At 41.7% G+C, this 26,209-nt stretch overlaps 3 protein-coding genes across 16 annotated transcripts in view; 2 read left to right on the plus strand and 1 right to left on the minus strand.

The window, feature by feature from the left end:
* Nucleotides 1-594, plus strand: part of LOC139809230 (ELAV-like protein 3) — a 42,688-nt gene extending 42,094 nt beyond the window's left edge. For all 14 annotated transcript variants that reach the window (XM_071771994.1, XM_071771992.1, XM_071771993.1 and 11 more), the window contains one exon: nt 242-594. In XM_071771994.1, coding sequence (XP_071628095.1) covers nt 242-566 — 325 coding nt within the window. In that variant the 3' untranslated portion in view covers nt 567-594. The remainder of the gene's footprint in view (nt 1-241) is intronic.
* Nucleotides 567-22,435, plus strand: LOC139809055 (uncharacterized; the record flags this gene model as incomplete). Its single annotated transcript, XM_071771662.1, has 1 exon — nt 567-22,435. A coding segment is annotated over one exon (492 nt), but the record flags the coding sequence as incomplete, so codon positions are not given.
* Nucleotides 22,436-22,575: 140 nt separating this feature from the next.
* Nucleotides 22,576-25,860, minus strand: Eif2d (eukaryotic translation initiation factor 2D). The gene is made up of 9 exons (XM_071771975.1): nt 25,540-25,860; nt 24,870-25,257; nt 24,487-24,789; nt 24,091-24,420; nt 23,784-23,929; nt 23,533-23,613; nt 23,251-23,455; nt 23,008-23,176; nt 22,576-22,924 (listed from the first exon to the last, which is right to left on the minus strand). The coding sequence occupies exons 1-9, from the start codon at nt 25,593-25,595 to the stop codon at nt 22,860-22,862; spliced, it is 1,743 nt and encodes a 580-aa protein (XP_071628076.1). The 5' UTR covers nt 25,596-25,860; the 3' UTR covers nt 22,576-22,859.
* Nucleotides 25,861-26,209: the final 349 nt, after the last annotated feature.

The raw sequence follows: 26,209 nt of genomic DNA on the forward strand, positions 1-26,209 counted from the left end.
TATTTCATGTAGACTTGTCGTGACCAAGGAATACGTTTTCGTATTCTTGATTCGACTCGAAGTGGCCGATCAGATGTCATTGAAATTACACGTACGCGAACTGCCATTTCGCGTATCCGATGAAACGACGCAACGTTTCAGCATCGTTCGTCCTGTCACTCGTCGCCTCCGCGGCCGTCATTGCCAGCCGCCTCCGGGCGACGATGTCCGTTTAATGACCGGTCCGGTCACCGTGTTCCAGGTACAGTCCTCTGGCGGGTGACCTTCTCGCGAACTCGATGCTGCCCGGTAATACGATGAACGGCGCCGGCTGGTGCATCTTCGTGTACAATCTCGCCCCCGAGACCGAGGAGAACGTGCTCTGGCAGCTGTTCGGGCCGTTCGGCGCCGTCCAATCGGTCAAAGTCATACGCGACCTGCAGACGAACAAGTGCAAGGGCTTCGGGTTCGTGACGATGACCAATTACGAGGAGGCGGTGGTGGCCATACAGAGCCTGAACGGCTACACCCTGGGCAACCGCGTGCTCCAAGTCAGCTTCAAGACGAACAAGAGCAAGGCGGCGTAGGACGAGCAACAGGCGGCAGCGGCGGCGGTGGCTGCGGCCGCGGCCGCGGCGGCGGACGCGGCGGCGGCAGCGGCGCCCTATCATCATCATCGTCGTCATCGGCTGCTACGTACCGCGGCGGTGGTACAGCTGCCGGTACCGGTGCCGGCAGGTCATCTTTACAACAAGCGAGGGCCTGGTCAGGTGCCGGGCGGTATTGGTAATAACATCAATAACATCAATAGTCACATCGGGGTCGGCGGCACCGGCGGCGGCATCCTTCATGGAGGAGTCAAGGGCCAACGGCAGCCGTTCCTTCAGCGTCTACCGTCGCGCATACACGATCTCACTCGGGCGATCGAGATGGCCGTCTCGGGAGCGGCGAATACGGCAACGCAGCAACAGCAACAGCAGCGTCAGCACGCGCAAGCCAAGCAGACCTCCCTGAAGAGCAAACCCAACAACAACCGTCAGGCCGGCAGCAAGAAGCTCCAGCAGAGCGAGAAAGTGTAGTTGCGAGGAGTGTGTGAGAGAGAAAGAGGGAAAGAGAACCTGAGCATATGTGTGCCTGTTGCGTTCGTCTGCGTGCGTGTGTGTGCGTGAGAGAGAGAGAGAGAAAGAACGATTGAAGAGAGAAGAAATGAAGGAAACAGAAAGAAGGCCGCGCGAGAGATACTTAATTAGAAAGAAGTAGGTTGGATCGTTCGACTGTCCGATATGTAATCGTGGACTGTGCGTGTGGAAAGCTCGAAGGAAAATAACGGGGAGGGGGGTAGAAAAAAGATGCGATATTAACGAGTTCTCTCGTGTCCTCTCATTCCCCTTCTTTTCCTCGCTGCGCTCTTCCTCTTTCGAGTTTCTGTCCTTGCGTCGTTGGTCGAAGACAAAAAGAAGGCACGCGAACAGGAAACATCCTTGGCGTCTTACTGACACAAAATCGTAAAAAAATTTGACAAGGAGGACGAGAGATCGAAGCGCGTTTTTGCCTTCGTCTTGCGTCCCTCCACATGCTACAAAATGCCGGATAGGAATTTTCGTTCCTAGTTACAAAGGCATAAATTTTCCTGACGCGCGAGGATGATAGGAAGATAAAAGATCAATTAAAGAGGAAAGAGCCGAATCGGAGTTTGCTTACTAGGTTTTACGCGTAACTCGCACAGTAATTTGTCCGTGCTGTATATACCTGTATATACATATTGCCGATTTATATGTATGTGTACGCGAAGGCATGCTTGTGGACCAAGTTGCGTCCGCGTGTGTGAACAGGACGACAGGACGGGGAGAGCTCGAAGCTCGAGGAAAGAGGAAGGCGCAAAAAACCGAGGAATGAAAGCGAGGAAGAAGGGTAGAGAGAAAGAGAGAAAAAAGGATTTTCCCTTCGATTAGCATTTGACGATGCGTCGAGAGCCTCCGCCGGGCATTTCGGCCGACCTTTATTTATATATTTTTTTCTCTACTTAATGTACATCCATGACCGGGTTAGTCACGACGATATCGGGCTGTGAGACTGAATCACACATCAGAAACGCAATTAATATACACATACACACATACACATACACTTGCACGTACAAGTAGAACGATCACCAAAACTCGCGGTGTTAAGAACGGCGGGCTGTCGTGAAAGAGAAACATATTTCAGGAGGCGCTTACACGAGATAAAACTCGTCGAAATGCGGGAGAAAGAGAGTGGATGGGTGGGAGAGAAAGGGAGAGAGAGTGAAAGGAAGCAAGAGAGACGGAAGAAAGAAAAGATAGAGAGGAGTATAAAAGAATAAAACCTCAGAGAAACACTCACACACAGTGCTTAGTAGTAGGTGGTTATACATACTCGTTTTATGTATAAGTTTTAGAGTATTAGCGTCGTGTGGATGAGAACGAGAGAGAAACAGGTGGGGAGTACGGTGGAGGGTACGAACGAAGTGCGAAGGGAAGGGAAGGAGATATCAGGGTAGGTTAAAAAGGTGAAATTGATTTCGAGGGTTTAAAAATGCGAAACGCGCGGGGGCCGTATGGTAATCGAGAGAAAGAGAAATACGAAAAAAGAAACAGGTATTGTGGGGCAGGGCTCGCACTCACGTACGATCGTACGGAGGAGATTTCAATGTGCGGGCACGATGTGTACCTTAATGTAACCCCGTAAGTTTAATAATTAGGATGTTACCGTTTGACGAGCATCGACGTATTTATTCTCGGGCGAGGCGGCTCCCCGGAGGATCGACGGTTCTCGGGGCTCGGTATAGGTAGAAAGAGTGAGAAAGGCCTGAGGGATCGCGAAGCGATCTAACCGCGTATTATAATAACCATTACACTTCGTGCTAGTCAGTACTCAGGTGGTCTCCATTGCCGCGCATACGTGCCGATGATACGCGCGTATGTAATGTGTCTCTTTCGTTTTCCTTTTTTTTTTCTTTTTTTTATATAAGACGTATTTATTAGGTAGTAAAAATGCGCTTTCGCAGGATCGGATTCTCTGACTCTCGGCAATTCTCCGCGAGGATGCACCGTCCGAGAGGGTATTTTACGAGATGTTACGTAGCTTCGCGTAAAGTCTTTTATAGTTCTCCGAGAGATTCCGGGTAAAATCGGGAATAAGAATAAAAGGTTTTTTGTCTGATAAAAAAAATTAAAGATACTTAAATCTTCGCATATACATAAATAAATATATATATATATATACACAGCTTTTACACTTTACAATACGTGAGACATCAGATAATTATTCAGAAGCGCGTGATCGCTCGAACATCGCGTTTGATTAGGTTCTTATGCTTACGCTAAGGTTCTTACGCTTTTTGTCGTTGATTAGTTGACGCTCCTGGGAAATATTCCCGCGCGAACATTGAGGATTACATCGATACGAGAGCAAACACGATGATAGAAGAAGAAACGGATGCAGTAACATCCGTTATTTTACTTTTACCTTTGTGTCATGAAACATCGATATTGTTAAATTCTCGTTCCAAGATTCAATATTACGAAAAAATTATATACTTTGCAGATTTATCGCGGACTGGGTCTCTTTAGAACTTTGAAATTCTAAAAGAGAAAGCTTCTCCCGTTCTTGCATGTGCTTCGAGGACGGTGCATGCGACCGGTATGTGATACGGATTAATGACAAGATTGGTTGACGTTCGATCTCAAGTCAGATTAAGGAATCACGCATCTAGTCTACGTGCAAGCTGCCGCGTCGTCGGTGCGGTTTTACGCGAAAGATAAAGAAAAGATAAATATCGGTAGTGAGAAGCTAAAGGTGGACGCGACGACGAGCGCGGCCAAGTGAAACGGCGCGAAGCAGGCGAACCAGATTCCTCACGCTCGTTCGCGCGATTGTCGTTGCCATTCTTTTGAATGATGATTCGGTTTATCGAAACATTGATTGTATCGTAGACAAGATCCTGAAGCGATTCTCCGTAGCTGCTCGTCGCTTTGGTGGAATCGTTATCCCAACGAGACTTTGCACGACCGCAGCTCAAGGAGTGCGTCCGCAAGTGTAAGTAGTTCAGAAATCGTTTTCCGAAGGTGATTCTCTGCGATTATCCGCAGAGATCACGTTATCGAAGTGATTTTTCGCACCCGCTTCCGTCACTTCTCTCGAGTGATCTTTCACAACGGGTAGCAGTCCTTGATCCGCAATTGCGAACTCGCCTGGGACGACTTCTAAACGGAGAACGATCGATGGATCTCCAAATGGCGCGAGGCGAGCGTGAGGACGCGGATCGCGCGTACTTAATTGTGAGTGAAGCGATACGGTTAAGGGTAGATTTAGTCAAGGAAACCAAAAAAAAAACATTTAAACATGTATGTTGTCCTATTTATGTGTACCTTTTTGTGTCTAGTCCGGGAGTTGCGAGAAGACGCGCGAGGGCGGAGGATACTGTCCCTCGGAAAAGTCGCGCGCGACTCCCACGAGCGTTGTGGATTTTCTTTTTCTAAGACATTACTTTATTTATTCAGAGCCGTCGCCGATTCGCGCGCGAATCCTTGCTCGATGAAGAACGCGGAGGCGTTGGGCGTCTCGGCGAGGCGCCAGGATCTCGAACGTTAGTGCAAATTAAGGCGTCGACGGGCATTAAAACGTCGCCGCGTAAGCGCAAACTCGCTGATCGGAGGGTGTTCGAAGAACGATTGGTCTCCACCTTCATCGCTCATGATTATATCGCAGCACTATTATATACTAGAATGTCGCAATAGAGCGCAATACGTTTGTACGTGCAGACAGCACGTACGAGGCGTTTCCCTCGATTGATTCGCACGAGCGAACGGTGTTCTTTATTCGCAATTTGAAATATATATTTCGCGTGCTTGTCGCGCGAGCACCGATAGAATATTAATAGATCGTTATTGATTAGAGAGTAAATTAACGGCGTACTCTGATACGCCACTTGCCGCGAATGAGTTCGCAGCTTGACAGCTGTAATTTCATGCGGATACGTGAGAGATGAATCGTATCTCGACGCATCCTCTCGGTGGTGAGACGCATCCCATCAGCGAGACGCCCGTTTTTCGGGACGTTTCATATTACATATGTGCGAATACACATTTGCCATTATAATAATTATTCTTCTCCTTCTCACTATTATTGCCGTATTATTATATGATTATACTTATTATTCTGATTACTATTATTATTGCCATCGTCATCGTCTCATTATTATTATTAATTAATTATTATTATTATTACTTATGATCGTGTATATTTTCTGTGTCTCGTCTAGTAGCTTCGTGTAACCTCTAACACCTCATTACTTACTCTCGTATAATAATATTAGAAAAGAATATAAACAAGTACTTCTCTCACTTGCTCACTTAACATCGCTCTACTGTCGCCACTTTCTGCCAACCGCTCTATAACTATTACGTTGCTACTACCGCTACTGCTGTGTTACCACCACTACTACCACTTACTACTACTAACTACTACCGACTATTTATTTATTTATTTAATTATTAAATAACATAACAATTTATTATGTTTTATTTAAGGATTAAACTGATTTGTGTTTGGTTCAAAACGTCGTTTGTTTTATTTCTATTAAAAATGTTTCAGTTGCCATTCACCCGGCATCCCGACCCTCCCTATGATCATCGCCGATTCGTTCCTCCTCTCGACCTACTCATCCACCCTCCCTCATCGACATTTCACGATCTCTTCCTGACATTCCACGAGTTACAGACTGATGTAATAGCGATGTAAAGAATGACGAGCCGCTCGACCTCGATGCACGAGACACCGCTCATGGATCCTGGTTCGTAGCGTCTTTATTATTTATAATTACTATTAACATGGTCGCGAACACCGCCATAGGTACAACCGAATCGAGCGCGAATCACGAATTGCTCGTTTTAATTATCAAAATCCGCGGAAGATGCTACCGCATGTTTCCCGGTGCAAGATGGTTTTGGAGAAAAAATTATTTTTCAGCGCACACTTTGTTGGCGGTGTTCACGACGGAGCGTAGAATGGTCTAGAGATTACTATGCGTAATTCGAGTTTTAAGCTAGTCCTTATATAATATTCCATTTATTACTCTTGGAGCTTGTTTTATGTACGTTCCAAAGAAAATCGTGATCGAAACAATTGCGTTGACTGCGTTGTAGAGGGATGACTCGATACAAAGTGGAGAAAGAAAATCGAGTCGAGTTCGATGATCTCGACGTGAAAGTAAATATTTCATTACATTAAGAGAGTGTACAAATCGATTCTTCGCAAGGACAATAGTCCCTCGAAATACAAACTCCGCGAGCTAACGTCGATTCAACGTCGACGTCCAGATACGACCATCGAATCATTCCTGCCGTTTCAAGGGACTTAAAATCGTCGATGACGATTCACGGATCCTCGTTCGAGCGATTCACGTCGGGTGAAAGAGAGTCGAACTTCCGGGAGTCTAGCAGGATGTCGAGTTACTTGCGTATCTTCCGCGATGATGGGTGATTCGGAAGGTGAGCAAGGTGATTTAATATTCGGCCGCTTCGAGTATCGGTGCGATTGAGCACTCGTTGATCCTTGAAGTCCGAAAGGCATTCTTTCTGGATTCGATCTCGATCGAATGGTCCGAAGGGAGTCGCGTCGCTCGAGACGCGAGGCGTATAGATGTAAAATAATAGGGCGGGCGGAAGAGAGAAAAAAAGAGAGACGTGGACGCGAGGACCATGGTTCTCGGATAGCCAAATCTGTCGAGAACAGACTGAAAATGTCTGCTAAAAATTTTGTCGATAGAATGCCAGCAGAAATATAACAGACTCTACTAACAGAATATAATGGCAAATTGATTGCAGAAACTGAGCAAAATCTGCCGTTTAAATGTTTACCACAAAATGACAGATTCTGCTCGGTTTCTGCCATCAGATTATATTGTCAGGCTCCGTGATATCTGAGAAAATCTGCTGCCAATCTATTATGCGGGCAGATTGCTTAATGAGAAGTGATTCAAGATTAAAGAGGGAGATGCGAGAGGGAAGGATAGTGACCGGGCGATTAAAGAGTAATGCGAGCCCTACCCCACTCTTAGGGGGTGCCGACTCGCTCGCAACAATTTGTCGACCGAATTAATGTCGTAGGCGCAAGGATGGAGAGAGGCGAGTTTGAAAGAGAAAGAGAGAAAGAGAGTGAGAGAGAGAAAGCGCGAGAACGAGAGAAAGAGAGGGAGTGAAAGGGAGAATGAGCACGCTAATCTACTTAAATATAATATTACATACGATTATTATATATACGTTAGATATACATTATGTGTATTGTATTTATGTCTCAATAATCGTTGTTAGTTATATCGCTATGATGATGATGATAATGAGTATGATAATTACCGATGACTTCGGAGAAGGGGAAGGAACATAAAACGCGGAACTAGACATGCATACACACGGTACATATATTACCACGCGCGCAGCAGCGCGAGCTTAGCCTGTGCGATCTGCGAAGTTATCGATTCTTGTATCGCGATATTCGAGAACAACTCTTCTCTTCTTTTATTTAATTAAAAATTAATTTAGATACAGATACGTTTTATTTATATATATATATATATCACATATCAAACTTTTCGAAGCAGACGCATTTCTAATTTTATTAAATTTAACTTGCGACAAATCGGCTTTCTGTCGCGAAGACTGCGTTTCTCTATGTCGGGCGTGCGAAGAAATAACGACGAATAAATAATGTTTAACGTACATGAACTCCTCGTGCATCTCAAATACGGTTCGTCCGAATCTCCGATGTATATTCGATGTACTCGCCGACCGCACAGGCGCGCCCGTGGGACGCGGGGTCTTTCCCGACGGCAGGATTTCAAGGTGTATCCTGTGCAACATCTCGAAAGAGATACGAGAGCCTCGAAGTAGATCGGTACATTCGCGGTTTCTAACTGATTTCTGCGATGGACGAACGATATTACATTTATTAAACGATTTACATTTAACCATTAGTCGCATTATCGATATTATTGTACTACTAACTAGCGCTCGTACCCTCTTATACTCGTAAAAAAAATGAAAGAGAGAGAGAGCGAGAGAGAGAGAAAGAAAGAGAGAAAGAGAGAGAACGAGAGAGAGAGAGAGAGAGAAAGAGAGAGAGAGAAAAGAAAGGAAGGGCAGAGATTGCGGAGGACGGGAAAACGCGTGCTGGAAAAATCGAACGCGGCTCAATCTGTCGGACGACGATCGGCGCGCGATGATGGGAATTGAGTATTGTTGCGGGAAGGGCGGAAGTATAACGTGGCGGGATCAACGACGTTATTATTAGGTCGTTCTCGTGGCACCGTATTTGAGCGTGTAAGATGAGCCTCCGCGAGTCGTCGCGAGCGAATCCCTACTGACTCGGCGATCGACTTCGGAAGTACTCGAGGTACGGTATCGCGGGGATCTCCTATTGCTTGTTCGTCGGCGAAATGACCGGGACGTACTCGTCGTCGATGGGGAATTTCTGAGGATCGCGAGACGCGCGATTCTATCGGCGCCGGATTTCGCGGGGACTTCGACGATGGGTCCTCTCGGGATAGCGCGGAATTGTTCGCGGAGAAAACGGTATTCTCGGCAGGGCGACGCGAAAGAGAGAGAGAGAGTGAGAGAGAGAGGGATGAGAGGGGGCTCGGCCGGATGGGAAGCAAGCCGGTACGGTAACGAAACGAACGGTGATGTCGAGCATCAGCGTTGAGTTCGCTTTGCGTGCTCGGGAAGCTCGGACGTTCCGTTAATTCCATTGAGACTCGTCATATTCGTTGGCACGTCGCAAGAAATACGAACTTTTTAATGATATAAATTTCTCCTTACTCGCGTTCAGGTCGCCTTGGAAATATTAGCAATGTGGACGTTGGTAAAAGAAATCCCGCTTTATTCTATCTTCACCTGTACTATTACTTTAGAAGTATATTTTGAGACTTGCCGCATCAATCACTCATATTATCATCCTTACACCAGTTTTCATAATTTTCTGGTATCCATTGCTGATATTTCTCGATATATAAATTTGGAGATCGATTGACGTAAAATGCGCGCGATGTTTATTCGCCTCGCATCTGTGCAATATAAAAGCTCCATCGGTCGGCCGAGGCGCAGCTCCGGGAAAATCCAAAAGTGGTGCTGTAGTAAAAAAAAAACGTTATCTTTCCTCGCGAACTGGCGCCTCGCTGAAGACGAGCCGATTGTACGAACAATTTAAACAAAGAGGAAGCTAATTATATAATTAAGTGCAATCATAACAGTCATTGACATTGACGAAATTAATTGTTCGGAGCTGGGAATGAAATTTCGAATGACAACGAAACCGACTTCGTTTCCTTTTTTTTTTCGCAATACTGATAATAATCAGTCAAAAGGATTCCAGCGATGGAATCGTTTTGCGAACGGTCTCGCTGAAAATTTGCGGCGTAATTTTCGTAATTTTCAACTCGATCTCGAGAACTCTCGCGGATGCGAGATCGGTGTCCGCGCACGATAATCCGCCCGAAGATTTTCAGCGAAATCGTTTCTCATACGTCGAAGCAGCGTCGCTGTATGCTAAAGTACGCACAATCGTCGCCAGTATGTGGCGGCGATTTGTTTGTTAGTTGTAAATCACGAGATTGTCCATAAATCATTGTCATTAATCGCATCGTGTCATCTATCGCAATCGTGGCATTCATCCTAGGATCGTTTCGGTTTCGCTTTAAAGACTCATTCGTCGATTCGCTGACACACTGATCATCTCATATCTCGCGTCGTTATGTATTACCATCGAAATGCCACGATCAAATCGTTTCATCAAATCGTTCACTATCACGCATAAATTCATATGCGACCATTCGTAATCATTATTCCATTTCATACATTAAATGCGGCATAATAAATTTATTACAAGACTCATAGTCATTGATTCATTCACCCATCGTCATTATTCATCATTGATCACCGTCTTCCTTTGTGTTACGAGGAAAACAGGTGTAGCATATAGGGAAAATCCTTGTGATGAGAGAGAGAAAGAGAGATCATCCGATCTGCAATTGTGCCATCATTACGCCGGCATTAATGACCGAATAAACATCGCCCGCCCCATGCTCTTTTTTCGATCCGAACACCCTCTCATCGCTCGATAATTCTCATCGTCCAGAGAATGGGAGTTACATCCATGAACTTTAATTGTCATCATTACAGATTCCGCGAGCGCCCTTGCATGCATTTTTCTAACTGTCCGCGTTTTTACTTTGGTTTTCAATATGTTAAAAATTTCAAATAATTGCGCAACTGTTACAAGTCACGATAAAACTGCATCTTCTTTTGAAATTAATTATCTCGATTCTTGGATCGGTTAATTTTTTTATGCGAGTCATGTTTTTTATGCAAATTTCACTTGTGGGATACTATTTTTGCGCGGACTTGGGTACGCGCACGCACGCAAGCGTTTTCCGGCGTGTATGAATGCGGAAATCGTGCGCGGAACGGAAACAGTGTCGTGAGGAAAACAGTAAAAGCAACTCTATAGCTCACCGTAGGCCTAACTAAGAAAAAAAATGAAAAGTATTTATGTACTGTCTAAACTAACTAATTTAAAAAAATGCAGACAAGAAAGCGGGAGAAAGAAAGAGAGAGAGAAAGGGGATATCGTGCAAATAGGAGAAAGAGAGAAAGAGAATCAGAACGAATGCGAAAGAGTGAAAGAGTGAGAGAATGAAATAGAAAATATTTAAAATACTCGAGAAATTACTCCGAGACGAGCCACAACGATCCAAAATAAAAACTGATAAATAACTCTGTAACAAAAAAAGGCGAAATAAGAAAGAAATAGGGACAGAGATTAGGTGGACGAGAAGGGAAAAGTATGTGAGTCCAGGGAATGAAAGAGAGAGCGTGGGGAATAAGCGGAAAGAAAGAGGAGAAGAGAGACAGTGAGATAATCTATAATCTTCTGTACATGTTTTGATTATTCTAATTATTAATTATCATAACTTATAATAACTAATTAATTAATTAAATTAATTGATATCTATGAAACTATATTTAAACGAAACAAAAAAACGTGGTAGCTAGTCTGTCAATGGATGTATAAATATTTAATTACGATAACTCTATAGTGATACTAAAAAAAAACAGAACAAGATAACTGCGCGAGGATGAACGAGAGAGCGAAAAAAGAGAGTCTGGAGAACGATTGATGTGGTCTTGGGAGAAGAGAGCAAGCGAACGAGAGAATAAAAGCGAAAGAGCGAAAGGAGGTAGTATGAGAGGAGCGAGAATGTCACATGTGCACACTCACACACATACACATACACGCTCACACACAAACGTTCGAATACACGATATAAGAATATAAATGTAATTATTAAACTAACGAGAAAAAAACACAAAAAAACAACGGAAAGTCAAGCGCGCGAATACAAACACGAACAATTTCGAGATAAACGAAGATAACGGTTTTCTAACGGGTGTCCCGAAGATTTTCGTTGTACGTTTAATGGAACAGATTTCGCAAATAATCGCGGGAAGGGGGGAGGGAGGGAAGGGACGAAGAGCAGAAGGGTAGAGTTCTTCCGGTCTATAATCTTCTACTTGAAAGCAAATCGGGGTCCTCCTCGTGGCCAGGGTGCGAAAAACATTTTTTTTTTCCAATTTTTACGCGTTCCTGCGAGCTAAATTGATCGTCGTCAATTGATTGCCACTGTAACAGCCGTGATTTGCCGCGTACATTCCGCTTTGAGTGAAAAGATCGTCATTTTGTTGCGGTCTTGCAAATCTGGCATGATTCGTTGGTAATTAAATTAAATTGACGATCGATCAACCTTATCGAGAGGGAAGCCCGCAAGTTCGTGCGATAATGTAGCAGCTACGATCAGCTGATATGCGGCAAAATATGCCATATTGCGTCTTAATCACGCAAACATCTCGTTTAATATCCACGTTAGGCGCGATGCAACCGCATCGGTCGTTCTCTTCTTTCCGAATCACGATGGCGCCGAGAGACTCGCTCGCTCATCGATAAGACTGTTACCGAATCTCGCAACGACCGACGTTCGTAATTTCGCGTTTTTAATTAAGCTACTCGAATTAAGCGTCCTTGTGCGATTAGAGGAAGTTACTTGCACTTCGATGCGCGCACACGCGTGGCGACGCATTAGCGAGGAATCTCGTTTTACGTCGAACTACGAAGTACGAAGGTGGCTTCTCGACGAAGCTACCCTTCGAGGGGAAAGCTGGAAAGGGAAGTCTCGTGTTCTACGTTCCTCCTGATACCGGTCTTGACCGACCTAGCTGGCATATAGGGAGGAACATGCTCGGAAGCTTCGACGAACATCGGGAAAGTCTCTTTGAGGAGGACTTCTTTTTCCAACTACCCTCGAACTTTTTTTTGTTGGACAAAACGAAGTTTACCGCGTTCAGAATGATTGAAAAAACCGTGTACGATCGCTGCGTCTCCTAAACCAGGCTGGTCGAGATAGGTCCAGACTGGTTTAGTTCGGGACCAGCTTGTCTCATTGTCAGTCACTCCGATCGTATGCAGTCGCGGAAGATGAGGCCTACTCGAAACAGGACGTTTATTAGCGTCAACGCGAGATATAGAAGCCAATTGAAGATGATCTTTCTTCCCGAGCGTTTTTATGAGCATCTCGAGGAAGCCCGGCAGCGATCCTTTGTTCCCTATCAATGTACGATGACGCGAATTAAATACGACTATTCAAATTCTATTCGGTACGATAGGCGATAAGCTAAAGCAGGTAGTTAGGTTTACTGTTAAATGTACGCTGAACGTATCTTTGAAATATGCGGAGAACAACTGACCTCGCGATAATCCTCGCTTGCATTCCCGGCACGTTATCGTGAGTAAAATTAATATTCGTATACCGCACACACAATCCGTTTGCGCAAATTTTTTTCAAGATTTGTATTGCGATCCGGTAACTCTTTTCTGATGCATCGCTTATTTCTTAAATCTACTTATGATGAAAGCACAGCGGATATTATTTTCCACTCGCGACGTGTCGTGAATCAAAGTTAATAACTAAAGAAAAAGTAGTTCCGAAAGAACACGTTGTAATTCGTATAATTCGTGTAGAAGAAAAAGGAACGTTACTATTTACAAGGGCTTTGCTATTTACTTTGGCGTTTTTTTCCAAATCGTTCGTTTTACTATCGCGAGAGCGAAGTATAGAGAAAGAGACTAAGAGACTAAGAAAGTTAAGATTCATTAGCGAAGGGGCGAGAGGGATGAAGAGTTAGGGTACTTAATATTTTGACGAAATATTTGCGAGGTGCTTGTTGATGTATAAGTAAGATCAGAGGCCAATATCGATCATTTTATCGAAACATTCCATCCGAATCTTGAGGGTTATCGCGCGATACGAAAGACTTCCTTCTCTCGTCCACGATCTCATATTCCGCTCTTTTAGTCCACCAGGATCGGAATTGTTGCAATTGTTGTAATTTGAATTGCTTTTATTTACTTACTCATTAGAGCCTTCATGAATATATTTATTTTTGCTGTCAAAATAAAAATTTTAAATAATTGAGATTATTTATTTTTTGCACACAACGCACTGAAAATACAAGTAGACTAAATTACGTGCTATTGTTCTGAGCAAAACAAATTTAAAAAACGTATCAGCAGAGAGCTCTTTCGATGCATACCTCTACTTGGATTATTAAATGGATTAAAAATAAGCCGCGTTAAAGACAGCTTGAAATATTTGATTTAAATTTCTTCGAAACTGGAACACTAATCAGTGTGTATATTCATTGCAGCACCTCGTATTATTCGATATATACGAGTAATTTTGGACAAAGACGGATGATCGTTCACATACATTCCCGTACATTCCACAGCGCGTTAACCCTCTACGTACAAAAGCCACGAGAAATATTATATAATATATAAATATACATATGTGTACATGTATATACGCGCTTTTGATTATCGACTTCAAGTTATATATAACGTATTATCGTACTACCGCCAAAGATGTATATCCCTTTGTAGCAAAGGGCGCACATATTCAACATGGACTCGAATGGAATATTATTATTATTATTAAAGCAAAAAGACTGTTTCTTTTCTGGACTATAGAAAGAGATATTATCCAAAAAAGCAGTATAACCGCAAAAATTTATCTTAATTAAAAGTAACAAAATTCCATGCTTTAGCTTTAATATTGATTTAAGATAAATGTTGAACAGTTACTTGATTAAAATTGAAACAAGTAATAGTCTATTCAATGAATTTACTCCATTTATTTATTCATTTATATTGAATAATCAAGACAATTTTGTTACATGATATTTAAAACACTATGTACTTCTTACTTTTATCCGCAGCGACTGTTAATCCTAGAATGCTACTGTATGCTATGACATTTTTCTTAACGCGATACCATGTCAGTTTACAGTTAAGCAGATTGTTTGGCACATCGCAAAGTATCGGCAGCGTTCTAGGGCTAAAGCGAATGACGATTTTTCATTGCGCGAATTATGTTTTGAGAAGAACGTCCAGATAAGCGAGCTAATAGTTTACCAGATGTTAAGAGATCGCCAACACGATCGATATTTTCCAATCTGTGCATTGGCGAGTCGTCGTTTTTGTCGCTCGATGGCCTCCTACTACTATATTATGACTACCAACAATTTTACCACTACGATATTATAACGTTGTATGTATAAGTGTTCATATAAAGATTATTGTCAGGCAGGCTAAAACGCAGTGCAATACTTCTATTTGGATATTTCCAGCCTTGAGGCAGTCATTAAACGGACAAATCACGCCATTAGAAAAGGCAAAAGCGAGTGAGAAAAAAGGAAAGAGCGCACGAATGAATATGAGAAGCACTATAAGTTAGCGTTAAGCGGATTAATCGGGAAAAAGAAATGCGAGAGGCGAGAGAGAAAGAGAGAGAGATTTCCCTTTTCATTGAATTTTAGAAAAACATTGATACGATCGAAGCGCACAGTATCATTTTCTTTCGGTCGCATGATCCTGCGAGTGAAAGCGAAATAGCGTAAGACTGTTTCTCGCTTCGTTCGCCGAAGAATCTGAGATAAAAATCTGTCCGTATTTTACCGATATTTCAACGATAATCGTAACTGTAAATAGACGAATGATCTGTTTATGCCACTTTGGACGAAATATATACGATTTCTTGAATAACTTACATCTCTGTACTATCCGATTACTTTCGTTCTTGTTATGAGTATCAAGCTATTGACGAGATATCGAAGATCTAAAGAGCTCCAATCACGCACACCGCTTGATGCGCGACATAATTTCCACGCGAAGATTTGTTTCACAATTTTGTTATGACCGGCGAGTAGATGCAATCGATGGATATAATCGAGGAGTGGACGGAAGACATTAAACACGCACACTTTGAAATACGAAAATTGGTTTCATCCAATATTTCTTTCAATTTAATAATGATACTGTCTTTTCCTGTTAACTATCAGTCAACGAAAGAGAGTGAACGCCAAATTACGATCTAGAGAAATGCATGAGAGAATTAACTTCGATTCGTGACTCTCATCATCTGTTTTTGTAATTTTTCTATAACTCAAGAAGTTTCTCTTAAAAAATGAATTAATTATGGAATAATGAAATTTGTTGAAATTTAATTTTTAAGTTCTTTTATACGGATAATAAGTTTTTAATATTTTAAAATAATTTTACGATAAACTTGCATTTTGAAAATTTTTTAAAATTACGATTCTGTTTTTTTACCGATTTTTTTTTAAATATTGTCGGTCAACTGATGGAAAGATGAGGAAACATGGAAAGTTAATCACGCACACGAACGAATCATAACTGGATGGTCATGAGGGAAATTACAACGTGATTAATGTTAAGACTTTTTTTCAACATGTTTTATTTATCAGATCATCTAATCAATTTGCGTGTACGATTATCTGCGAGATCAATCTTCGATTGATGATAAAGAGAACAATGTATTCCGATATTCCTAATCCGATATTAGGAAAAAATATATAAAGCCATTCTTTTTTAAAAAATAATTTTGATTTTTTTTAAATAATGAATTTATTGTATTTATTATCGGAATATCTGAAAAATTTTCAGACTATAATGATTACATAAATATGAGCATAATTATCAATTGAGGATTAATGAGAGACGAGAACGGATGGATTAATTAATTATCACGATTAATTAATTAATTAATCACGCACACATTCAAAAACGATGACACACTCGCTTATCGATCCCACGTGTTTGTCTAATTAGCTGTCCTACGCGATTAATTGCCAGCTCCAGAAAGTGCGCTAGAAAATTATTCGTTTTCAGTCCGTTAATTGGTATGATCACATGACATAATGCTATATGGTAAACAATGTGATAAGCGGAGTATATGGGGCATCCTAGAGAAAAAAGAAAAAAGTTCACTGACATAAAATACCAATTAGTTATAATTATTCCTTTCTTTTACATATATACTATACATATATATATATATATATATATATATATATGTACTTTTTAATGACAACGAGTATGTTTTATCAGTTGATCGATCGATTTGACCTTTAAACAAATTAATCGGCGTCGACGGCGTTAATTACACGATTTAGACGTGGGAACAAGGTAGCTTTTTAATTTTTACGCGTCTTCAAGGGAGAAGGATCGCCGCTGGATCTGGTATGCTATTATTGGAATAAGTGATAAATTGACGCAACGTGTGCAGCGAAAAGGGCGAGGCGCTTAACGTTGTAGATACCGTAAGCGAAAGTAACGCGGATCTAAATAAAGTGATGTATTTTATGACGGGTTTATACGGTATTAATAGCGATATTTACTGTAACCGAGTAATAAAAGCGGTATTAAGGAGGAGAAACCATGCGCGATAGCTGTACATTATAATAAGGATAACGATAACGCTAAGATATTACGCGACGTGTATTCGCTAACGCGAAAGGTGGACAACGTGGGCGAACGAACATGATGAATAAGGAAAATCGGACTGCTAATGCGATGGGCTTTTGTTCGAATATCGATAGCTTTCGAATCGCGTTCTGAATTGCTTCAAACATTATGCAAGAAGAGCACCGTGAAAATTGTGATGACCGGTTCAATCTTTTCACTCAGCTGTGAAAAGATCGTTTCACCGTTATTTGCCAGTAAGCAAGAAACGTCAAGAAACATTTCAATTACATTGCATTAATGTTAAAACGTTGCTGTAATGTAGTTAAAATGTTTCTTGGTGTTTCTTGCTTACTGGGTTCTTTCCTTTTCTTTTTCTTCGAATGTTAAAGTCTGCTATCACATTATGAAAATTGTGATCATTTTTATTAGCGTAATTCAAGATAAATTCAAGTATAAAAATAAAAAATCATAAATTTTGTCGCAAAAAATTGAATTGATTAAACTCTCTTCTTTTTTGCGTAATCCTAACATATATTTTGAAAATAGATCTTATTCCGCAATTAAATAGCAGATCGTTCGCACGCGAATGTGTAAATCGATTAGTATCATTCAACGCTTTGGAGGGGGGTGGGGGAGGGGGAGAGATTATATCTTCGCGAGAGGAATTTTGCGCGAATCCTTAATGCTTCCAATCTTAATCGGACAATTCGCACCAAGGACTGCATAAAACTCTAAGTGATAATAATAGCGATAGTATCGCGAAGACCTAAGCATTTCCAATTTCGCGATAATCGATGCTTAAACGATGGTACGATTAAAGAAAAAAAAAGCGTAGCGATTAATAGACGAATGAAGAGGGAATAAAGGGAGAGTAAGGGAGTTAGGATAATTAGGGGGTTGTTGCATTAATTCGAAATCAATTTTGAAGCGGCGACCATCGTGATAAATACCAATATACTCTTGTCGAGACATTCGACGTTATAGGCGATCGATGAAGTTATTTAGTGCGTAATGACAAGCGAGGAGAATAATAAATTTTTGATAATCGGAAATGTAAGAGAAACACCCGCTGACTCTCAAAAATAGATTTTACTCCTTAGGCCTCGCGGGAAGTGTACGGACGAGGGGATCGACTCGATCGAATCGGGACGGGAAAACGATTGGCTCATCGAGCACATGTCTGACCATACACCAAACTTTACTACTGCGAACAGCTTTACTACGTCACAGGGCTCAATAAGAAGAAGAAAAAAAAACATTAGGATGTTGACGTAAAAGTATGTGCTCCGTATGTCGCGCGAGAAATTATCCTCGCGGACTTAAGGGGAGCATTTTTTCGTTATTAATTCTATATAGCTCGTAGCATTCGGCGATGCCAGTATTTTCGAACTCGTCGGCGAAATCATTGCTCTCGTCGCGAATATTGATTGTCGCGCACGGTGTTCAAGGCACTGCGAGCTTACGGAAACAGTTTAACCCTCGATAACCTGAAGATTGATTATGACATTTAATTCGAATAAAATTCGTAGTTAATTAGATAATCGATCTAACGAGAGTTTTGCCGCCCGGCAACGACGAATCAATTGCGGGTTAAACGTGGGGGTTTCCGTGAGCGCCGATGGAGACCGCAACTAGTATATATTATATATATACACATACGTGCTTTATTTGTATATATATATTGTATATATAATTAAGACGCCGTCGTGAGAGAGAATGCACGGCGGTGCGGACGTATCGAAACGGAACAATATATGATAAGAGGAAGACTGGAGGAGGATTAACGCGGAAGAGTTTCGCCTTTCCCAAGGATCTTTCCGGTCGATTTTTTTCCGTTCGTCGGAATTTGGACACGAAAACCTGCACCCTGAAGCAAGCCCTGAGCAGGCCCGATGCCCGCTGATGATACCTCGTTGAGATCCATCATCGACGGGCGTCGACGCCGCAAAACCGCATATCGTGTAACATTAAACGACAAAGACGAAAGAAAAAGAGTCTCTAGAACGTTTTTTAACCTCTTAAGGAGTAGGGGTTTACGGGGCCCGGGCCGAAAAGGGGGCCTCAGAGAAATATTTTTCCTCGCTACACCTTCGAGGATCTTAGTTCACCTGTGCAATCGCGGAAACGGCTTTTCCGTTATGTATAGAATGCGTAGAGAGAAAGAGAAAGAGAGAGTGTGTTAAATTGAGATTGGGAAGAGAGAGAGAGAGAGAGAGAGAGAGAAAGCGAGAGGGACATTACCATATTATATTCTCGACAGAGCTCTGTATAACACATACTTACTTATTGGTGTTATTATCGTTCTTATTATTGCTATTATTATCGTCATGCTATTACGTATATTATTATTAGTGAACGAAGCGCGATATTACGCGCCTCGAATATTATTATCAGATTATTAGTATGTCTTATTATATCATGCGAGATACGCGCTCGCGGGCGATGGGACACCTCGCACGTTGCCGTTGCTGTCCGAGATGGGACCAGATCAAGCAAGGACGAACAATCACGGACACTTCTCGATATAGCGAAAAGAGATGAAAACTTGAGCTCGTTGGAGCTCTACCACGCCTATCCAAGCAAATTCGTTCATTCGTGCTCGTTGCGCTCTTATTTGCTTGACCTGGATCCGGTCTAAACGAACATATGACGATTAATTAACGTGATCGAGCATCCGCGAGACGTCATGTCGCGTCGCGTCGCCATTCATTTGTCAGAGATATATAATGATTTCATTATTTCCGTAAATGTACATTGTAGGATCGCGCGGCAGGATTACCACGTGCACTTCACCGTGACAGCTGGATCCGTTAATTAATAAAACGTTTCCCTCGAACGGAACGCGGCACACCGTTGACCGCCGCGTTGACGATTGTCGATGCATTATCGATACTTTTTAAGGGGTTAATCGGGATACCGACGATAACTTAAATGCAGAAAGCTTCCTATATACATATACAGCATACAAACTACACATATACACATAAAACAAGTGCGTAAAAGTAGGATGTTACATGCCGTGGAAACGGAACGGGAGAGAGAGGATCCTTTTTTTTTAATCACGGTACACATCGCGCCTGGAATCAGATATGTCTCGAATGAAAAAAATGTAATAGTCACTTCTACTTGTTCGACCAGCTTTACAGAATCCCCCATCAGCTATCGAGCCTGTTAGCTTCGGTACGATTTTACCCTCCGATTCCATTCGCGGTGTAACATCCGCGAGGCAGGACGAATGGACCACCCTTGAAGAAAGAAGGGACACATATACATACACACATACATTTATATACATACATATGGGGAAGCGGGAAATAGTCACGCACACGGGAACACGCACATAAAGGAACAGAAGAAGGGCACACATACAGACGTAAAAACGGTATAATTAGACACTTACATTCTTTGAAACACGTGCGCGCCACTACATTGTTGATATAAATTGCGATCCATAATATGATTATTAATATTTACGATATAATTATTATCTTGCATTGTCTAGTCATACGTTATTATTGTATAACTAACGATATTAATTATTAATTAATCTGTACTACCTAGTCGCATTATGTGTTGCATAAAGAGAAAAAAAAGAAAACTACGAAAATTCCGAAGGCAAAAGAGACCGTGTGAGCGAGAGAACGAGAGAGAAAAAGAGAAAGAGAAAAAGAAAGAGTGCGTGTAAGAAGAGAGCAAAAGAGAGATATGATTTGGATAACGATGATTCGCCCGGTGATAACAAAGATGAATACAATATGAACCGCTGAAAATTTAATTTCCTCTTTTGCAATAAAAAAGAAAGTAAGTACGATTAGTGAAGTAACGGTGATTGTGTGTGCGGGAAACCCTTCCGACACAAATAGTCTATTAATAATTAATTCATGAAAAAAATGAAGAATACTTGGTTTAAATTTCTCCTTTAAACAGGACTTATATTTTCAGCGCTTCATGTATCCCCGTGCGAGGATGCGGAATGAGATAAAAAAAGAGAGAGAGAGAGAGAGTGAGATAACGTGATGAAAGTGCGTGAGAGAAAGGGCGAGTGCGAGGATTTCCTCCGCGGTAAACCGCTGATAAATCTATGATGATCGAGTCGTAGCGATCGCAGATTTGTGATACGGGGAGAGAAGGGAGAAGAGCATCGAGCTTTCGGTCGCGATTCTCTCGTATCCGAAATTGCGATTTTGCTCGCGAATCTCGGGACAGACGAGAATCGCGCGAAAGAGAGCGGTCGGCTAGTTCGAGTCGCTCGGCGCTTTAACGAGAGAAGACTGATTGACTAGTCCGGTACAATGCGGCACGAATTTTAGACTTTTAGGCGATCATTATCGAAGCATCGAAGCGACTAAAAGGCAACTAACGACAAAAGAGTGTAACTGATCAAATAATCAGATCCTTTGAGATGAACGAAGCGGAGAATAGCGATTGATTTAGGCTGCGATCCACTTGACGCTGCAAATGCTTCGAAGCATTCCTCTTCTCTTTTCTTTCAATGAAGAAAGAGGGAGAAGAAGAGCGCTCCAAAGTATTTGTAGCGTCAAGTGGACCGCAGCCTTAATCGTGGTGATACGAATTGAAAAAAACGTCATCATCGCTGGAACGAATAATTTAAGAATGACGGAAAGAAAGGGATAATTAAATCGCGGGAAGAGAATCTCAAGAAATGACAAGAATCGCGAAAACTGACGGTGTTTTCTTCTAATTCGTATCTCCAATTGTTTTTTGTGTCGCGACCTGTTGCGCGCGACGATACAACGATGATTTACGGATCGAGCAAAGCGCGTGCGATAAAAAAAAATCGTAGGATATAGATCGCTACGTCTCGATCGATCGTATGTCTGCGAAATGATTAGGGAAGGCGCAAAGCGATGATAACACCAGCAATCTAATCGGATGGTGATGATTATGATAGTGAAAGAGTAGCGAAAGATAGAGATAGAGAGAGAGCGAGAGAGCGAGAGAAAAAGAGAGAGAGAGAACGAGGAAAACAAAACGTAATTACTGTCACGAAACACGCACGCGCGCGTCGCGAGGCTTTCCCTGACGCGCCCGTGCGTACAGGTAGTAACAAAAGATGAAAGAAAAAAAGAGAAAAAAAAATGAAGAACAAAACGAGTATTAAATATATGCGGGGGCCGTGGAGAGGAGGGAACTTTCCTTTTATTCCGTAAAAGAGAAATAAAAAGAGGAAAAAGAAAACACCCGACGGGCGTCCTCCACCGTTTTCCGCGACGTCCGTCGACATCCCATCGTCTTGAAAAAAGAAAAATAAAGAAAACAAAATTAAAGCAGAAGTAAAACGCGTGATACACGTATACGCGGTTCGCTCTTAGTTTTCTCTCTCATCCGAACGCAGCATCCCTGTATCCCGCAAGACACATTCTCTTTACGTACGTCGCCCCTCCTCTCCTATACAATCGAAAATCCTATCCTGCCTTCCTGCTTTCCTCCCTCCCTCCCTCCCTCCTACCCGAGGAGAGCTCGCGGGCCCTCCCCATATTGCAATATTTGTACTTTTCCATGTTGAAACCTCGATATATAATAAATTATATTAAGAAACTTCGATCGCCTGTCATCTTTCGCATGAATGTTACCTACTGATAGCGTCTTAAAAAATTTTCTTCTTTTTTTCTTTAGCTGTTACACTTATATACTTTATATAATAATACGACGGTTCGGATAAATACAATAAGAATTCATATGTTGTACATTTCTAAGTTGCTTTTATTTGATAATTATTCATCACGTATTTTTCCTGGTAAGAGATAAATGTTAATTCTCCAATTATCTTAGTCTATTAAAAAACATGATTCCACAATAACTAAATTGGCAGCGTTCCTCGATTTACAATTGAAATTGTTCCGTTAAAATTGCACTCATCAATATTATCCATTATCCATTTGCACCAAGTCTCGAGAAGAAAAATTAAAACCATGAGGAATGGTTTCAGTGTTGACAATCATTAAACATTATTTTTTCGCAAGAATCTATTTTTTCTTCTTTGGAGCAAATTCTAAGCCCCTTATATAGGTCTTTTTTATTTGATATTTCTCTGCAATTAATAAATAACAAAATTACAGAGAGTTTGCGTAATTGTAAAATATTAAATTGAATATTAAAGTCAAAGCAACTCACCTGTGAGTAATTTGTACACGTATAAGATTTGATTCCCCTGAACAAGAACGCTAGGTGTCTTTTTGCCAGGATCATCAGTGATTGTCGCGCTCGCGCCAATGCTCTGGCATTCTTTGCTGAATTCTTTCGGATTGATCCCGAACGTTTCCAGATTATTCACCAATGTTACCTGCAATTGCGTGACGTCAGAAAAACGAATAATTTCTGTATCAATTTTTAAAAGCGGCGACCCGCCACATTTACCTTCTTTCCGCCTGATCGCACTGTCACTCTCATGTCAATCGGTTCCAGTTTTCCCGTATGCAACAAAGTATTTCCCGCGAGGGTAACCTCGTGCATGTGCGTCATGCGTCCGACAAATTTGTTTATTCCATCCTCCATCGTCACCGTCTCCTGATGAGCCTTAGTTCGCATGATTCCCGCCAATTGGGGATTCAGCTTTAACGTTCTGCAAAATTAACCGCTGTCAATGTAGAAAAAGTGCGAGTGCGAGATTAGTTTATACGTGAAGCATTGTCGTCTTACTTTCCATCTTGCAGACCCTCCACTTTCGCGTACTCAGTAAAACACTTTCTGATATCGGCTCTTTTCATTACGTCACCCTTTCTGCAATCATCATCGATGTAAAACGAATACAATACGCACGTTTATATATTACGACGATGTAACATTCAGCGGCTTTTACCATCGCCGCATAGAAAACTGTCTCTTCTGCAATTACATTGCGTCGCGATAAAATGACGTCACTCACCAAGTGCCATGCCTACCGTACTTACTCATAGCCGAATTTTGATAGAACTGGCAGAACGTCGGCGGTCACTCGATAACATTCCGACACGACAGCGCTGTTCGAAACCACTGGTTCAACCGCAGCAACTGGTTCCTCGGTAACGACTAATTTTCTCACAAGTGGATGATCAAACTTAAATAAATAACAAAATCTCTTGTAATCACTTGATATCCTAATCAAAGAGCTTATTTCCAAAAAGTTTTTTTAATATATTCTTTATATTTGAAGAATATGAACCTGAGCGATTTGAAAAAGCTTCTTGATTATAAATAAAAAAAAAAAACAAATATTACCTTAATAGACAGCAATGTTTCAACGCCTTTTGTAATGGATGTATTGATTATTCCTTTGGCCTTCATTTCTGCTAGAAAAACCGATAACTTTTTGTACCGAGATTTCTTTACATCAACGTTTTTATCCGGCGGACATGCGGCCAACAGATGATTTTTGAAAAAGTTGGACGACAACATCGGCAAATCGCTAGACTTGACTGTCATCTTGCAAGCTTTCAAGAAACAATATTCCAGTAGTCTGTCCATCTCTTCGACCGGATCACCTACTTCCGGCTCAACTATGTTTGAAATTTGTACATCTTCAGTTTCTACATCTTCTTCTATATGTTCCTAAATAACATAAAAAACGATCGATTTATCTTGATCTATTTTTGAGAGAATCTTTGGCATGTCTACCTTAGAAATGATTTCATCTTTGACTACGTCGCTTGAACTCTCACTCAGGTCTAATTCGTCTAACGTATCCGGCAGAATTTCGCTTTGTTCTACGATTTCCTCTCGATTAATCGATTCGATATCTTCCAACGTATTTGTAGGGTTGTCGGCATTTGGTAAACCCAAATCAGGCCTCAGGGGTGGTTTGCCTAATTGACACAACATGTCACCGATAACGTGAAAAACCTCTACGCACTTTCCATGACCAGCTGCCATATACATGTCCTCGCTGGAAAGTGCAGTTACGCCGACGGCAACTGCAGCCTGCAGAAGGATTAAGGAATACTCTTTTTCTCTCAACATTTTGATATACAATTAACTGGTGGGATGATAAAGGTCCAAACCTTGTTCTCCTCGGTGTTAATCAACACTGGAGTACCCTTTGGCAGTTTACCAAAGCTATATAGGGTCACTGGCTCCTTCAGAATCAATCCAGGCAACATGAGATTTGCACCGGCTAGCAATTTGGACACGACTGGCGTGTGCGTAGTGAAGGCATTTAATAAATAGGGATGGTGCCATAACGTATAAATTGTGGGAAAGAGCAGAGTGTCGTACGAATCTAGTTGAAAGAACATGGGTATCTTGGCGACGCAATATACTTTGCCTACGTGTCCACTGTGCGTTACTATTTTCATAATGCTGATGGGTTCCTTCTTGGGCAACAGTGCGTGAATCTCTTCGTCCGAGAGACTCGGATATGCCACCAATACCTCCTCGCATAATTTTTTCCTGAAAGAGATAACAATAATCAATTATCCCTCTTCACTTAGGACATACGAATATATTGTAAGTCAAACAGATTCAGAGATATATTGTAAAAATTAAGACGTCTGGTTATTATTGTTGGACTTGCAACGTCTCTCATATTTTTCATTATCTTCCGTGGGAGTACATACGTAAAAGATGTTCGTGAATAAGACGTTTGTTTGACAGATAAGGATGCGGAGTATACAACCTAAAGGTCCTAAAGCTACCGAAGGATTACCAAAACGTCCAAAAAATTGTACGAACCTCTCAGTTCCCTTCAACTGGTAATTAGTCTTGACTTTGAACGGCTTGATAAACATGTTGAACGGGCGAAATCCCCGATCGGCGAGCGTATGACGTTTAAACCTAACCCCGATCTGCCGTACGGCGGTGCATCCTTGTTTATCTCCGTTGATAGATCCCGCAGGCGCACGGCAGCGGCACGACGTTCCGCGGAAGTGGAAGCGCTGCCAACGCCAACATCACGGACATCGCTTCCAATTCCTGGATACGTTTTTCTAAATTTTTTATTTTCTTCTCATGTTTTCTAATTGTACATACGTATACCCTAATAAATATTTAATCATCTGTGACGAATGTGACGATGTCGACTTCGATCGCAGCAATTTTTCTACGTTATATTTTTACGCTTGAAATTAATAAGCGTTTGAGGAAATTGAAGGAAATAGAAGAAAGGAAGAAAAAAGAAAGATTAAAAATGCAGTCGAAAGATTTCATTGTTTAATATTTAAAAATATATACATTTGCAGATGTAGCACGGACGCGCACCAAAATGATGTTTTATCGGCAGTGTCGAAAAATGAACATGGCTACGTAATACTACGTAGTACTAATTTCGAAAGCGAATATATACTAGCGGTAGTGTACAGGGGCTTTCGACTTTCGACTTTCGACTTCGACGGTCCCACAAAAA

This window comes from Temnothorax longispinosus, chromosome 2, assembly GCF_030848805.1.
Source record: "Temnothorax longispinosus isolate EJ_2023e chromosome 2, Tlon_JGU_v1, whole genome shotgun sequence".
In the NCBI taxonomy this organism is placed as follows: domain Eukaryota; kingdom Metazoa; phylum Arthropoda; class Insecta; order Hymenoptera; family Formicidae; genus Temnothorax; species Temnothorax longispinosus.

Coding starts and splice junctions, on each gene's coding strand:
- Eif2d (XM_071771975.1), bottom strand. CDS start 25,595: ATGTTTATCAAGCCGTTCAAAGTCAAGACTAATTACCAGTTGAAGGGA. Junction 23,614..23,783: donor CTATCAAAATTCGGCTATGA/GTAAGTACGGTA, acceptor TGATGATTGCAG/AAAGGGTGACGTAATGAAAA. Junction 23,177..23,250: donor TGCGATCAGGCGGAAAGAAG/GTAAATGTGGCG, acceptor ACGCAATTGCAG/GTAACATTGGTGAATAATCT.